The sequence below is a fragment of the Orycteropus afer genome, unplaced genomic scaffold (assembly GCF_000298275.1).
Source record: "Orycteropus afer afer isolate SDZICR_OR568_19922 unplaced genomic scaffold, OryAfe1.0 scaffold00375, whole genome shotgun sequence".
NCBI lineage: Eukaryota > Metazoa > Chordata > Mammalia > Tubulidentata > Orycteropodidae > Orycteropus > Orycteropus afer.
In genome coordinates, this window is record NW_006921962.1 from 2359143 (window position 1) to 2372192 (window position 13050).

General features: G+C 37.0%; 1 protein-coding gene across 1 annotated transcript in view; it reads right to left on the bottom strand.

Moving 5' to 3' along the window:
- Nucleotides 1-13050, bottom strand: part of OTOGL (otogelin like) — a 251434-nt gene that overhangs the window by 20052 nt on the left and 218332 nt on the right. The window contains exons 43-47 of the mRNA XM_007953174.2: nt 7589-7730; nt 6249-6434; nt 4055-4267; nt 3320-3424; nt 2567-2674 (exon numbers count right to left, since the gene is read on the bottom strand). Of these exons, the coding sequence (XP_007951365.2) occupies nt 2567-2674; nt 3320-3424; nt 4055-4267; nt 6249-6434; nt 7589-7730 (754 nt within the window). The remainder of the gene's footprint in view (nt 1-2566; nt 2675-3319; nt 3425-4054; nt 4268-6248; nt 6435-7588; nt 7731-13050) is intronic.

Consider the following 13050-nt stretch of genomic DNA (forward strand, 5'->3'; position numbering starts at 1 on the left):
GCTATGAGTCGGGTTTGACTCAACGGCACATAACAACAACATATATTTACTTGTATCTAAGTTCAAGTTGAAGATGAAGAAAATTAAAACAAGTCCAAGAGAATCAAAGGATGACCTTGAGTATATCCCACCTAAATTAAGAGCTCAAATCAAGAATAAATTTGATGCACTGAAAGCTAATGACCAAAGACCAAATGAGTGTGGGAAGACATCAAGGACATCATACATGAAGAAAGCAAAAGGTTAATAAAAAGACAGGAAAGAAAGAAAAGACCAAAATGGATGTCAGAAGAAACTATGAAATTTGCTCTTGAAGGTTGAATAGCTAAAGTGACTGGAATAAATGAAGTAAATGAGCTGAACAGAAGATTTCAAAGGGCAGCTAAAGAAGACAAAATAAAGTAATATAATGAAATGTAGAAAGGCCAGGAGTTAGAAAACTAAAAGAGAATAATATGCTTGGCATTTCTCAAAGTGAAAGAACCAAAGAAAAAATCCAAGCCTCGAGCTGTAATATCAAAGGATTCTATGGATGAGATATTGAATGTCACAGGAAGAATCAAGGAAAGATGGAAGGAAATGGTCCAAACTAAAAATGTTCAATGTTCAACCTTTTCAGGAGTAGCTTCTAATCAAGGACTGATGGTATTGAAGGAAGAAGTCCAAGCTGCATTGAATGCACTGGTGAAAAACAAGCCTCCAGGAATTGACACAATTCCGATTGAGATGTTTCAACAAAAGGATGCAAAACTTGAAGCACTTCTCATCTATGCCAAGAAATTTGGAAGACAGCTACCTGGCCAATCGACTGGAAAAGATTCATATTTTCTGGCCAACCGACTGGAAAAGATTAATATTTGTGCCATTCCAAAGAAAAGTGATCCAACAGAATGTGGAAATTATTGAATAATATTATTAATATCATATACAAGTAAAATTTTGCTGAAAATAATTCAAAAATAGTTGCAGCAGTACACTGATAGGGAATGGCCAGAAATTCAAGCTACATTTAGAAGAGTACATGGAAGGAGGGATATAATTGCTGATGTCAGATGGCTCTTGTCTGAAAGCAGAGAATACCAAAAAGATGTTACCTGTGTTTTATTGACAATGAACAGGGATTTGACTGTGTGTATCATAACAAATTATGGATAAAATCGTGAAGAATGGGAATTCAAGAGTACTTGATTGAGCTCAGGCAGATGCTGTACATAGAACAAGAGGCAGTCATTTGAACAGAACAAGGAGATACTGCATGGTTTAAAGTCAGAACAGGTGTGCATCTGCACTGTACCCGTTCACCATACTTGGTCAATCTGTATGCTGAACAAAAATTCAAGAAACTGAGTTATATGAATAAGAACATAGCATCAGGATTGGAGGAAGACTAATTAACAACTTGTGCTATGCAGTTGACACCTTGCTTGCTGAAATTGAAGAGGACCTGAAGCACTTACTGGTGAAGATCAAAGACTATTGCCTTCAGTGTGGGCCACATTTCATTATAAAGAAAACAAAAATTCTCACAACTGGACCAAAAAGCAACAAATAAGTGTAGAAAGGATTTAAATGGTCAAGGATTTCATTTTACTCAGCTCCATAATCAACACACATGGAATGGTAGTCAAGAAATCAAACCATGTATTGCATGGGCAAATCTGCTACAAAAGATGTCTTTAAAGTGTTAAAAAGCAAAGATGTCACTTTGAGGACAATGCTACACTTGACCTATGTTGTTGTTGTTATGTGCCATCGAGTCGATCCTGACTCAAAACGACCCCTCCTTGGGTTTCCAAGGCGGTATCACTATGGAGGTAGATTGTCCAACCTTCCTTCTGAGGAGAGCCTGGTGGGTTTGAACCTCCAGCCTTCTGGTTAATAGTCAAGTGCCTCGGGCACTATGCTACCAAACCATGATATTTTCAATTACCTTATATGCGTGAAAAACTAGACAATGTATAAGGAAGACTGAAGAAGAATTTATACCTTTAAATTCTGATGTTAGCAAAGAATATTGAATATATTTTTGACTTCCAGAAAACAAACAAATCTGTCTCGGAAGAAGTACAGCCAGAATGCTCCTTTGAAGCAAGGATGATGATATTTCAACTCATGTGCATTGGACATGTTATCTGGAGGGACAGTCCCTAGAGAAGAACATCCTGCTTGGTAAATAGAAGGTCAGCAAAAAAGGAGAAGACCCTCAACAAGATGGATTGCCACAGTGACCGAAATGATGGGTTCAATATAGCAGTGATCATTAGGATGTTGTAGGACTGGGCAGTGCTTCACTGTTGTGCACAGAGTCACTATATCAGAAGTGACTCAACAGCACCTAAAAACAACATGTATTTGTGTATATGAAGAGAGACCATTTTTTTGTTTATAAGGGAAAGTAGTAACAACTGTAGCAATTGTAGAGTCATTTGCAGCTCATGTTCTGTTGTGCTCTCATGAGTTTAACATCAGAATATTGGTTACCATCAATCCCATAAAATTTATATCAAATAAAAGATTTCCCCTTGATCCTCTCTCTTTTCAAGAAACGATATTTTAGATTACTCACCACAGAGAGGGGAGTAACAACAGGGTTCTCCTTGTTGAACTTGAATCATGAATTGTTCTTCTGTGCATTCTGGTATTGGAATATCAGGGCATTTGACTGGATCACATTCTGCAGAAGCAAAAAGATGTTTGAAAATTTGTATAGTAGTAAATGGTTAAATAAAATGAAATTATATTGTTTATTTCTCTTTTAATTTAGTAATAATTTATTTTAAAGATCTTAATATAAGCAGAAATACATAAGAAATAGCAGGAGATTATATATCCATTTCTATAGAGATACTGCCTCAGAAACCCAAGGAGGGGTCTCTATGAGCCGGGTCCAACTTGACAGCACATAACAACAACAAATGTGTGTGTATATATGTGTATATATATGTGTGTGTATATATATATATATATATATATATGTGTGTGTGTGTGTATATATATATATATATGTATATATATATATATATATGTGTATATATATGTGTATATATATGTGTGTATATATATGTGTACACACACATATATACACACACACACAAACACACATACATATATATATACACACACACACACACACACACATATATACATTATATATATATGGAGAGTGAGAGAAATTGCAGGTAAAAAAAAAAGTTTAGCAAGATGCTGCCACAAACTTTTATACTAAATCATTTCCTTGCAGTCACAAGGAATGAGACGCTAGTCACTACTCTGAATGGATAATGAACCGCACTCATATTGCTCCTAATTGATTACTCACCACATTGGTACTGTGGACAGCAAGAAAGAGGGTTATAGCCAATGACCAATTTTTGACTACTTGTACATGTTGGAATGGTAGTGTCACACAAAGTCATGTCACATCCTGGAAGTAAGAAACAGAAACATTAAAATATTAATGAACATAACTAAAATCCTATGCTGCTAACTCAAAGCAGGCCAAGGACTCTTATTATACATGTTTTTTGTACTGCTCTTACTCACTGCCTTTGAGTCAGATCTAACTCATAGTGACCCCTCCTTGGGTTTCCGAGGCAGAATCTACTATGGAAGTAGATTGCCCAGTCTTCCTTCCAAGGAGTAGCTGGTGGGTTTGAGCCACCAGCCTCCTAGTTAGCAGTTAAATGCATTAGGCATTACTCCACCAGAGCTTGCAGTTAAGCCTATTCAGCTTACAAAACGGAGTTTATTTGAAAAGGCAGCAGCTTTAAGGTTTGTTTATTATGTCTTTCACCCTCAATAGTCATAGGGCAGATTCCCGAGTCTTTTCAATAGTCATATATTGATGAATATTATTTATTGCCAATAACCAGATTTTTGCATGCACATTTGCAAAATTATATTGAATTTAAACTTTCTTTGAGAATGTGTGGGTGACATTCATGGCAGCATTACTTTTTTTTGTTTTATAGCATTCATGTCCTGCTTTTTAACAGAGAATAGCAACATATTTTTTGGCCTTAACTGACTATAAGACATCAACCTGTTTACTTACCACAAATTTCCTCTGAACAGCAGGTCCACTTATCAACAATGCCCATGACAATTTCACCTTCTCGTTCACAAACTGGCGAGGGCTGCTCATGGCAGTCAGGCTCTATAGGAATAATGCTTCCATTCTCAAGACATTTGTACAGGGAGCATTCATCGATACCCCCATTCCATACTTCCCCAGCAGCACGGGGTCGATCGTCAATATCAGTACACACTTAGGAAGATTGAAAACATTAGGTCACTCATAACCTGGATCCTGAAATAAATCAATCTAGTGTTTTGATCTCAGATGATGACATAGCCCACTGACATAGATGGTATGTCACATCAATATCTTTCTCAGATTCTTTTTTTTTTTCATCAGCTACTTGTTTACATTTTTCTTTAATAAACATTTTGATTTAGTCTCCTGAAATATTTTCCCCTTCTATATTAGTAAATGTGTATGTTTTCTTCTATAAATAAGATGCTGCTTTGTTGATTATTTTTGATATATTTTAGTCTTTTTATAAAATTACCATTAGTTGGAACTAATTCAGTAATGCAAATTTAAATCAGATTTAAAATATTTAATATTACAAATAATTGGTACTACAAAATAAGGTTACCACAACACATAAACATTTGTGTCATGCAAATTCAAACTTCTATTTTTAAAGTCTAAAAGGAGAAAGTAGGCGATTAAGGAAAATATTATTTAGGATTTCGGTTAGTTTTACTGTAAAAGTTTTATTTTTATCTTAAATATGGCCATCAGGTAGTTGTTTTTAGGAAGAGTAGAGACAACCAGAAGGCTGGCGGTTCAAACCCACCAGCCACTCTTTGGAAGGAAGATGGGACAATCTACTTCCGTAGTGATACTGCCTCAGAAACCCAAGGAGGGGTCGCTATGAGTCGGGTCCGACTCGACAGCACATAACAACAACAGAGACAAAAGGAGTGACCAACCATACCACTAGTCTCTAATGAGCTTCTCTTCCATTATCTTATTTATGAGCCAACCAATTTCATTGGTTTTAAAGAACAACCACAAGCACCTCTGTGGACTCTCAGTCTTCCACAGATGCTTTCTTCACTGGTAAACACAAACTTGTTCCTGAAACTATATATGTATTTCACTTCCATAAGCCTTTCCCTTTAAATTATTAGCAAATTCCTTTCACTTCTGACCATGAAGATGAACATGATGAGTCCTAAGGCTAGCAAAGTACTGTGCTGCAATTTTCTCAATTTGGAACTTGTTTCATCTACCACCACCATGAATGTGGTGGAATAAAATGGTTTAAAAATGAAAATAAAAATGTTAAACATTTCCCCCAGATCATAAAACTATCTTCCACTTACATAACTGCTTATATTTCTCCAGGCAGTGTTAAATATCAAATACTTTTTATGATTTTATTCATCCCTATAATAACGTGGGATCCAAAACAAAAATAAGCCCATTGCTGTTGACTTGAATCTGACTCATCGCAACTCTATAGGAGTAGAACTACTGTATAGTTTCTAATCTGTAAATGTTTATGGAAGCAGACTATGGCAAGTGGATTTGAACCACCAATATTTCAATTAGCCGTCAAGTGTTTTAACCACTGTTTTACCAGATCTCCTTCTTTATGGAATAAACCACTCACAGCCATCAGGTCAATTCTAACTAATAGAGACCCCCCATTAGGTTTCCAAGGCTGTAAGTCTTTATGGAAGCAGACTGCCCAATCTTTCATCCACAGAGAAGCTGGTGAATTTGAACCACCAACTTTCTGGTTAACAGCCAAATGCCTTAACCACTACACCACCAGAGTTTCCTCTGTATGGGATACATGCTATTATTTTCCTCATTCATAGATGCATAACCTGTTGCTCAAAGTGGTAAGAGTATATGGCATATCATATATAGTATATGGTAGAACTGAAATTTGAATTCAGTCTGCAAATTATATTTCTAATTCTTAATACGTCATACTCTCCCCTAATTATTATAGGCACAGGTAGACATGAAAACATATCACCACCAAAGCACCTACTTTTGTTAACTTCAAATGAAATCATATTAAGTTGAAACCACAAACTCACTTCCTTTCCAACATCAAGGTTAACTTGATCAATCTTTCTCAGCACATCTCTCTAAAGTCTAAGAATATTTTGTTTGTTTGTTTGTTGGATCCCTAAAAAGTCATTTTTGCTCTGCTTCTTACCACATTTTTTCTCTGGAATGCATTCAGTTGAATCGGGCCTGTGAAGAATGGTTCCATTTTTGCACACACAGTCTTCTCTTAAATTCAGACATGAGGAGTGATCGTAGAACCATTTGTTTAGACATGTTCTTGCTTCACAAGGTTGCACACAAGGCTGATATTCCTTCCCCTCTGGGCAATTTAGAGCTATGAATTTGAGAGGATAGAATCTACTAATGATAAAGTAATCTACTTGAATTCTAACAAAAGGAACACATATCGTATCTTTCTGAAAATGAATTTCATACATTTTAGTCTCTGAAAGTACATTTTTCATTTTCTATGTAACCATAATTCAGAAACAAAACTATCAGTAATGGTTTTTTTTTTTTTTTTTAATTGTGATTTGGGTGAAAGTTTGCAGAGCAAATTCACTTTCCATACAGCAGTTCACACACGTTGTCTCATGACATTGACTACAATTTACCACAATGAAACAGCTCCCCTCCCACTTCCTCCCAATAGTTACCTCTTGCTCGTGTCCATCCCTCCATGCACTCCTGCTCCCTGAACTATCTCCCTGTGCATAAACAGCCCTCTTTCTCCCATGTTGATAATGAATTTTTGAGCATCTACCATGTGTTCAGCTAATACTGGGTGTTACTCACAATAAGTGGGAAAAGTTCATCTAATTTATATCAGATAAATATGACCAAGAAGCAGCCAGAATCTGCGTACAGTCAACTACTGTTAAGTTCCTGCTCTATGCAGTGAGAGGTGATAAAACAGTCTGCTCAGCATAAGCATGAAAATGCACTTGAAATATGTAATTCAACCAAGTTATGAAAAAGAAAAATGTTGCATGTTTAGGTTTAATCCTTCACTGTCAAAAGTAACTACCAGTGCTGAACAGTTTCTAAATGATGTTTTAGAAAATTCTTGTTGATTTTCAATGATCTTAAAAAGCCATACTGTTAAGAAATGAACACTCAGCTTGTAGGGGTGCAAATTGGTACAATCTCAGCTGGAAACAATTTGACAGTGTCTATACATTAAAGCTGGAGATGCCACAAATTCCTTGTGAATCAGCAACTCCAATCTAGAAAAGTGGTTACCACTGGGGAAGGAAGGAGAAGAAAAGAGTAGGGGAAAGGCACACAAGAAACTTCATCTGTGTTTCATTTCTGAAGCCTGAGCAATATAACTGGTGTTAGTATATTATTCTTTCTCCATACTTTTTATTGCTACTGAATCATTTTGTGGTTTTAAAAACAAAAGAAAAGGAAAAGAATGAAGTTAATGATAAAAAATTAAAATCTACGTAATAGTTGAAAAATATTATTTGGTTAATAATTACTTACAGCAGTAATCAGGTGTTCTCCATTGAATGCAGATGTCAAACTTATTGCAAAGAGCTACATATGCAGAAAGCGCATCACATTCATAGTTCCAAAAATAGGTATAATTGATCCACATCTTTTCACAGAAATCCTGTGGTGAAACCTAGAGAGATACATTTTGTCTTGGGATAAGTAACGTTTCATTCCTTTGAAGACCCTAAGCTAGACTATTTGGAGAATCAAGAGGTCACAAGTTAATATTCTCAGACCCCAGATTTAAAAATTTGTGATATTAGATTCCATTTATAATTTATATTTTTAAACACACATTTTAGATAAGATGAATATTGTCTATAGTATTGTATGTCTTACAAAGGTGGAAAAGAGACAGAGAATGTGGACCCAGCAAAACCTATTTCTGATATTAAACTTTCAGTTACAATCATCTTTTCTATATAGTAAATAAGAGTTTGAACTATTTTAGACAAAATGTGAAGCTTTTGAAATATTCTGTAACGATACAGAGTTTTTCTCATTCCATGAGGCTATGTACATGTTCTGGTTACCTAGTGCCACTCTGACAAGAAATATATACCACAAATAGGATGGACTTAACAAACAGGAGTTTATTCTTACAATTTGGAGGCTTTAAGTCCAAGTTCAAAGTGCCAGGCTCTAGGGGCTGGGTGAAAGCCCCTCAACCTTGGGGTCCGGCTCTGCCTCCTGCTCCCGGCCCACTGGAGCTAGAAGCATTTCTTCACTCAGCTGCTGGCTGCTGAGACTGAGAAGCCCCAAGGTTGACAAGTAGAAAGGCACAGTCCCAATGTTACCAAACCACATGCCATGCCATTAACTTAAATCCATTGTTAAGTCCCAAGGTCGGCAGATCATAGCAGGCTGCTGAGCAATGACATGGCTACGTGCAGGGTCCAAGCATGCCATAGGCTAGAGACCATTCTCAAAGCTTCTCCTTATATACAGGAAGCAGACCACATACCCAAAGGCAGCTACTCAGCTGCTCACAGTAGATTCCAGCATGGAGTTGATTATCATTCTTATCATGGGGAATAATACATCCAGCTGCCCAACCACACAACCACGCCTAGCCAAGTTTATACACAAACATAATCACCACAGACCCCTACAGAGGAAAAGGCCTGAGTTGTGGTGGCTGGAGATACTGGACTCTGGATGGCCTCCTCCCTTTTATTGAGGACAGGAACCAGATAACTGGCTGCACTTGCTCAGGCATGCACCAGCAGCCAAGCCAGTGACCAGCAACAAGTGGAGTATGCTCTGCCCTGTTCTCCCTCCATACCCTCCTGGTGATCAGAGGTGTGTCCCCTCCAACCTCCACCCACCCAGTGGCCAGTGATGCTCTTCTTGTCACCCTCCTCCACATGGTGGCACCTGGCCCTTCTCCTCCACACATGCTCCCCCACAAAGTCTGAGATGTACTCTCTCGGATTACGCACCACATGCCTGTGTGTACAACCACTGTGGAAAATAATATGGAACTTAAAAAGGTGGAAATAGAAATACCATATAATCCAACAATTCCACTACTGAGAATATATCCTAGGAAATGAAGAGCCATGACACAAGTAGTTATATGCACACTTGTGTTGATTGCAGCATTATTCTCAATAGAAAAAGATGGAAATAACCTGAGTATCCATCAATGGATTAATGGATAAAAAAAAATCCATAGTACATACACACATTGGAATAATGTGCAACATTAAAGAATAATGATGAATCTGTAAAACACATCATAACATGGATTAAGATGCTAACATTGTCAATAGGAAAAAAATGTGTGGATTTTGAATATATGTTTGGAACTGGAATCACCATGGCTTGGGGATTACTTGAATGGAGCCAATCGAGAATAAAGAAGTATCAAGAAGTCTTGATCAGTAGTTTAACTTAGAAATTTAAAATCATGCACAATTGTTCATTCTCCCTTAACACTTATATCTAGAGTCCTTAAATTCTATGCCACAAATGTCTTCCAAATCCTTTACCAATTCACAGCTCCCTTCCTCCCCAATCAGGCTCTCACCATTTTCTCAAAGATGTTCTGCTTTAAAATAATTTATCAGGGACAGAGTGTGGGCAGAAAAAGTGAGGATAGAGGAAAAATAGGCCATGTGTAAATAACAGTTGAAGCTGTTATCGGACCCTGCACAGTCAGATCAAGCAGTCAGATCAAAACAGTTTACAGGAGATTGAGAGGAGAGAAAATTATTTATTGCAGAGCAGCAGTGCAAGGTGTTAGGGTAGTTTAGTATCCAGATCTTATCTGAGATGCCATTGAAACACAGTTTTTGTAGGTTTCAGGGGAAGGGGTTATGCATATTTACAAAAGGTTGAGGAATTTGGGGCCTGAACGTGAAATGGGTGATGGGTCACACTAGTTTCTTGTTATCAGCTGACAGGCTTTGGGCAGAGGGGAGAGGGTCTCAATCAATCTTTGTTCCTTTTCTCCTATTGCTCATGTCCCCTGGCCAGAGTTAATCTACAAGTTGTTTCTGCCCTGTTGAGCATGTCCACTGGCCAGCACTAATTTACAAATTGTTTCTAAAATACTTTTAGCAAGTCTATCATCTGCAGGAAGGAATGTTTTCCATTCAGTTCTTTAAGGACTCATCTGTCTGGAGTGGGAAAATAGTTGGGAATAATTTAGTTTACTTACCTATTCCCATCTGGGTGCCAGGGTGGGGAAAATAATTTTTACTTCATTTGGTTTCAATTCCCCCTTAGAATAGATACTGTTCCACATTCTTGGGGAACATTTTACTTGGTTGCAAAGCTAGATAATGGATACAAAGATTCTATACTGTTCTCTACTTTTGTGAATGTGTGAATATTACCATAATAAAGAGTTTTTAAAAACTTACTGAAACTACCCAATAGGATTCTAATTAGCCTCCTCACCATTCCTGTCTATTCCATTTTCTTCACTTCTTCAGACAGATCTAATGAATAAATCTGTCACGCCCTTCCCAGTTTTTAGTGCTTTATTTTCAGTTTTTCTTAAAACAAGACTTTCACTAAATAACCCCTAAAAACAAAAGGTGGAGAAAGATAAAATGTATTCTTCAGTTGATTAGTTTCCCAAAGAAGTGACTAAAACTCAAAATGTCTTTAAAATTTTTTTAAAGCAATTGAAAAAAATTCATGCACATTTTACTTCCTGTTTCTTAATAGTCTGTCTTTTAAGTAAAAATAGGATATTAAGATTTGAGGCTTCGAAAGAAAAGAAATATTCCCAGTCTCATTGGTTATGGGCAACTTGCTATTGCATTCAATTTAAAAATGTCAATTTAAGAAATTTGGGGTGAATTGAAGAGAATCAAATATCCAGTTCAGCATCCAAGCAATACTGTCTCTTGTCTGCTTTGATTTCTTTGTATCTCATGATATTGGACACTTATGAAATACAGAGAAAAAGAACACAGTTGTTCCACTGTTGTACAAACTATGCCAGAATTACCACTGAATCACGATGAGAACGCAACTAAGTAAGTTGTCTGGTGACACATCTTCAGGCTACTGTGATAGAATCCTTGTAAGTTCTGAGACTATTTTTTATTATCTTAAGGAAACAGTAATATACAGGCTTTGGGAGTTTAAAACTACTAGTTCTTCCCACATTCATTTCTTCTAATCTTATTCTCAAACTTGTTTTCACTAAAGTATTTCAGTCATGATTTGTCGTATAATTGTTGACTAAAAGTGCAAAATGTTGAAAAAATATATCTGCTTAATAAGCCAATTTTGTGAGCTTTTTTTTTTCTTTTCATCATTAACATTATTGTTTACTTATCTGCTCTTGTCTTGGGGAAAACTAAAATTTCAACCACAACTGCAAAAATCATTTTAACCAATTGCAAGAAGGACTTTGAGGCGGCATCCTCCCATCTCCTCTAACCTCACAAGGAGGAGAGGATCACACTATCAGCAGCATAAGCCCAAGGCTGATTCTTACGAGGGGAAATCAGACAAGCCACTACCCTCCAAACTTTTTACCAATTCTCATACCAACGGTCCCTCTCATAGCATCTGTATTTCTCTACTGTGTTTGATAATTTGTTATAATGGCCACACAGAACTCACAGTACTAACGATGATGGGGTTTATTAGGCAAGTCATAGGTTACAATTCAGATTCTGGAATGCTCAGAATACAATTCTTTGATCAGGGCAGCCTCCCCTGGGCCATATGCACAGGCCCTTTGCCTGCTTCTCTTTGGCTCTCGGCCTCTCCACCTGGCCTCTGCTTTATTCAGGCAAGTGTTACAAAGCTCTTTTAGCTCGCCGATATGTGCACCCCACTCTGCCAGCAAGCCTCTTGTCCGAAGGCACTCAGCTTTCTAGCTCTGTAGGCCAGCAGGCCAGCAGGCCAGCAACTTTGTCTCATGCCACTCTCTCAGTTCTCTTGATTCTGCTGCTGCCATCACCCTGCTGTCTTTCAGCCACTCTCTGCCCAGGGGTCTTATGTTGGAGTACATACTCAACTCTTGTTTCTTCTCTCTTAATAGTAGTGAGATTCCCCACTTCCACCTCTGGAATGGTTAATTTTAAGCCTAGCTAGATGGCAAAACTGACTTAATCCCAATTTAACGGTCCCATACCCTTCATTTCCATGGTTGGACCCCCACAGCGGTGCCATGTACCCTATTTACATCATTAACAAGCTATCCATTCCCTTGGTGGGCCACAAGCACCTTACATCTGCATTGTCCCACCCAGTCATCTGGTGGGAGTCACTAAGACCATGGCTAAAAGAGCCATACTAAGTCACTGCACTGCAACAATTAAACTGGTAGCAGATAAAATGGTCAAATTAACTTTCTATTTGATTATAAATTTGTTGAAGGATATATTCAAACTGTAGTATTTTTAAAACTTAAAAAATTTTAATCACACAATGGAACACCCTAAGCAAATATAAAAGCAAGAATTTCCTGGTGAAAGGATTAGAAATCTGATGGGAAATAACATGCATCACCTATGTACCTCATTCACCAGAAAATGTCCTTTTCTTCTTGAAAATTTCTTCACTATTTTTTTTTTTAGTTTTCTTAGGTTTTGTTCCATCTTTTACCATGATGCGATGTGCATATTACTAAGTTTCTAGAGACATAATACACGTAAAGTGAACAAAATCACTAAAATTACCAAATGATCAAGTTTTGTGCTTTTATCAAATTGAATGCTAAAGAATGAAGTCAACCTCATTTTCTCGGTCCATTATTTAATACACTTTTTAGGAACATTAATATTTGTCAGGTCACGTATTATTTAATGAGGTCACCCCTTTATGTTTGACTCTAAAACAAATATGTCCATATCTACAGCTTAGAATTTTTTAAATGTTCTATTATTTCATGACCTTCATATTCAAATGATTCTAAATCCAATCTCAAAGAACACTTCTGAACCATGACCACTTTTTCATTATTTACAAAAATAAAA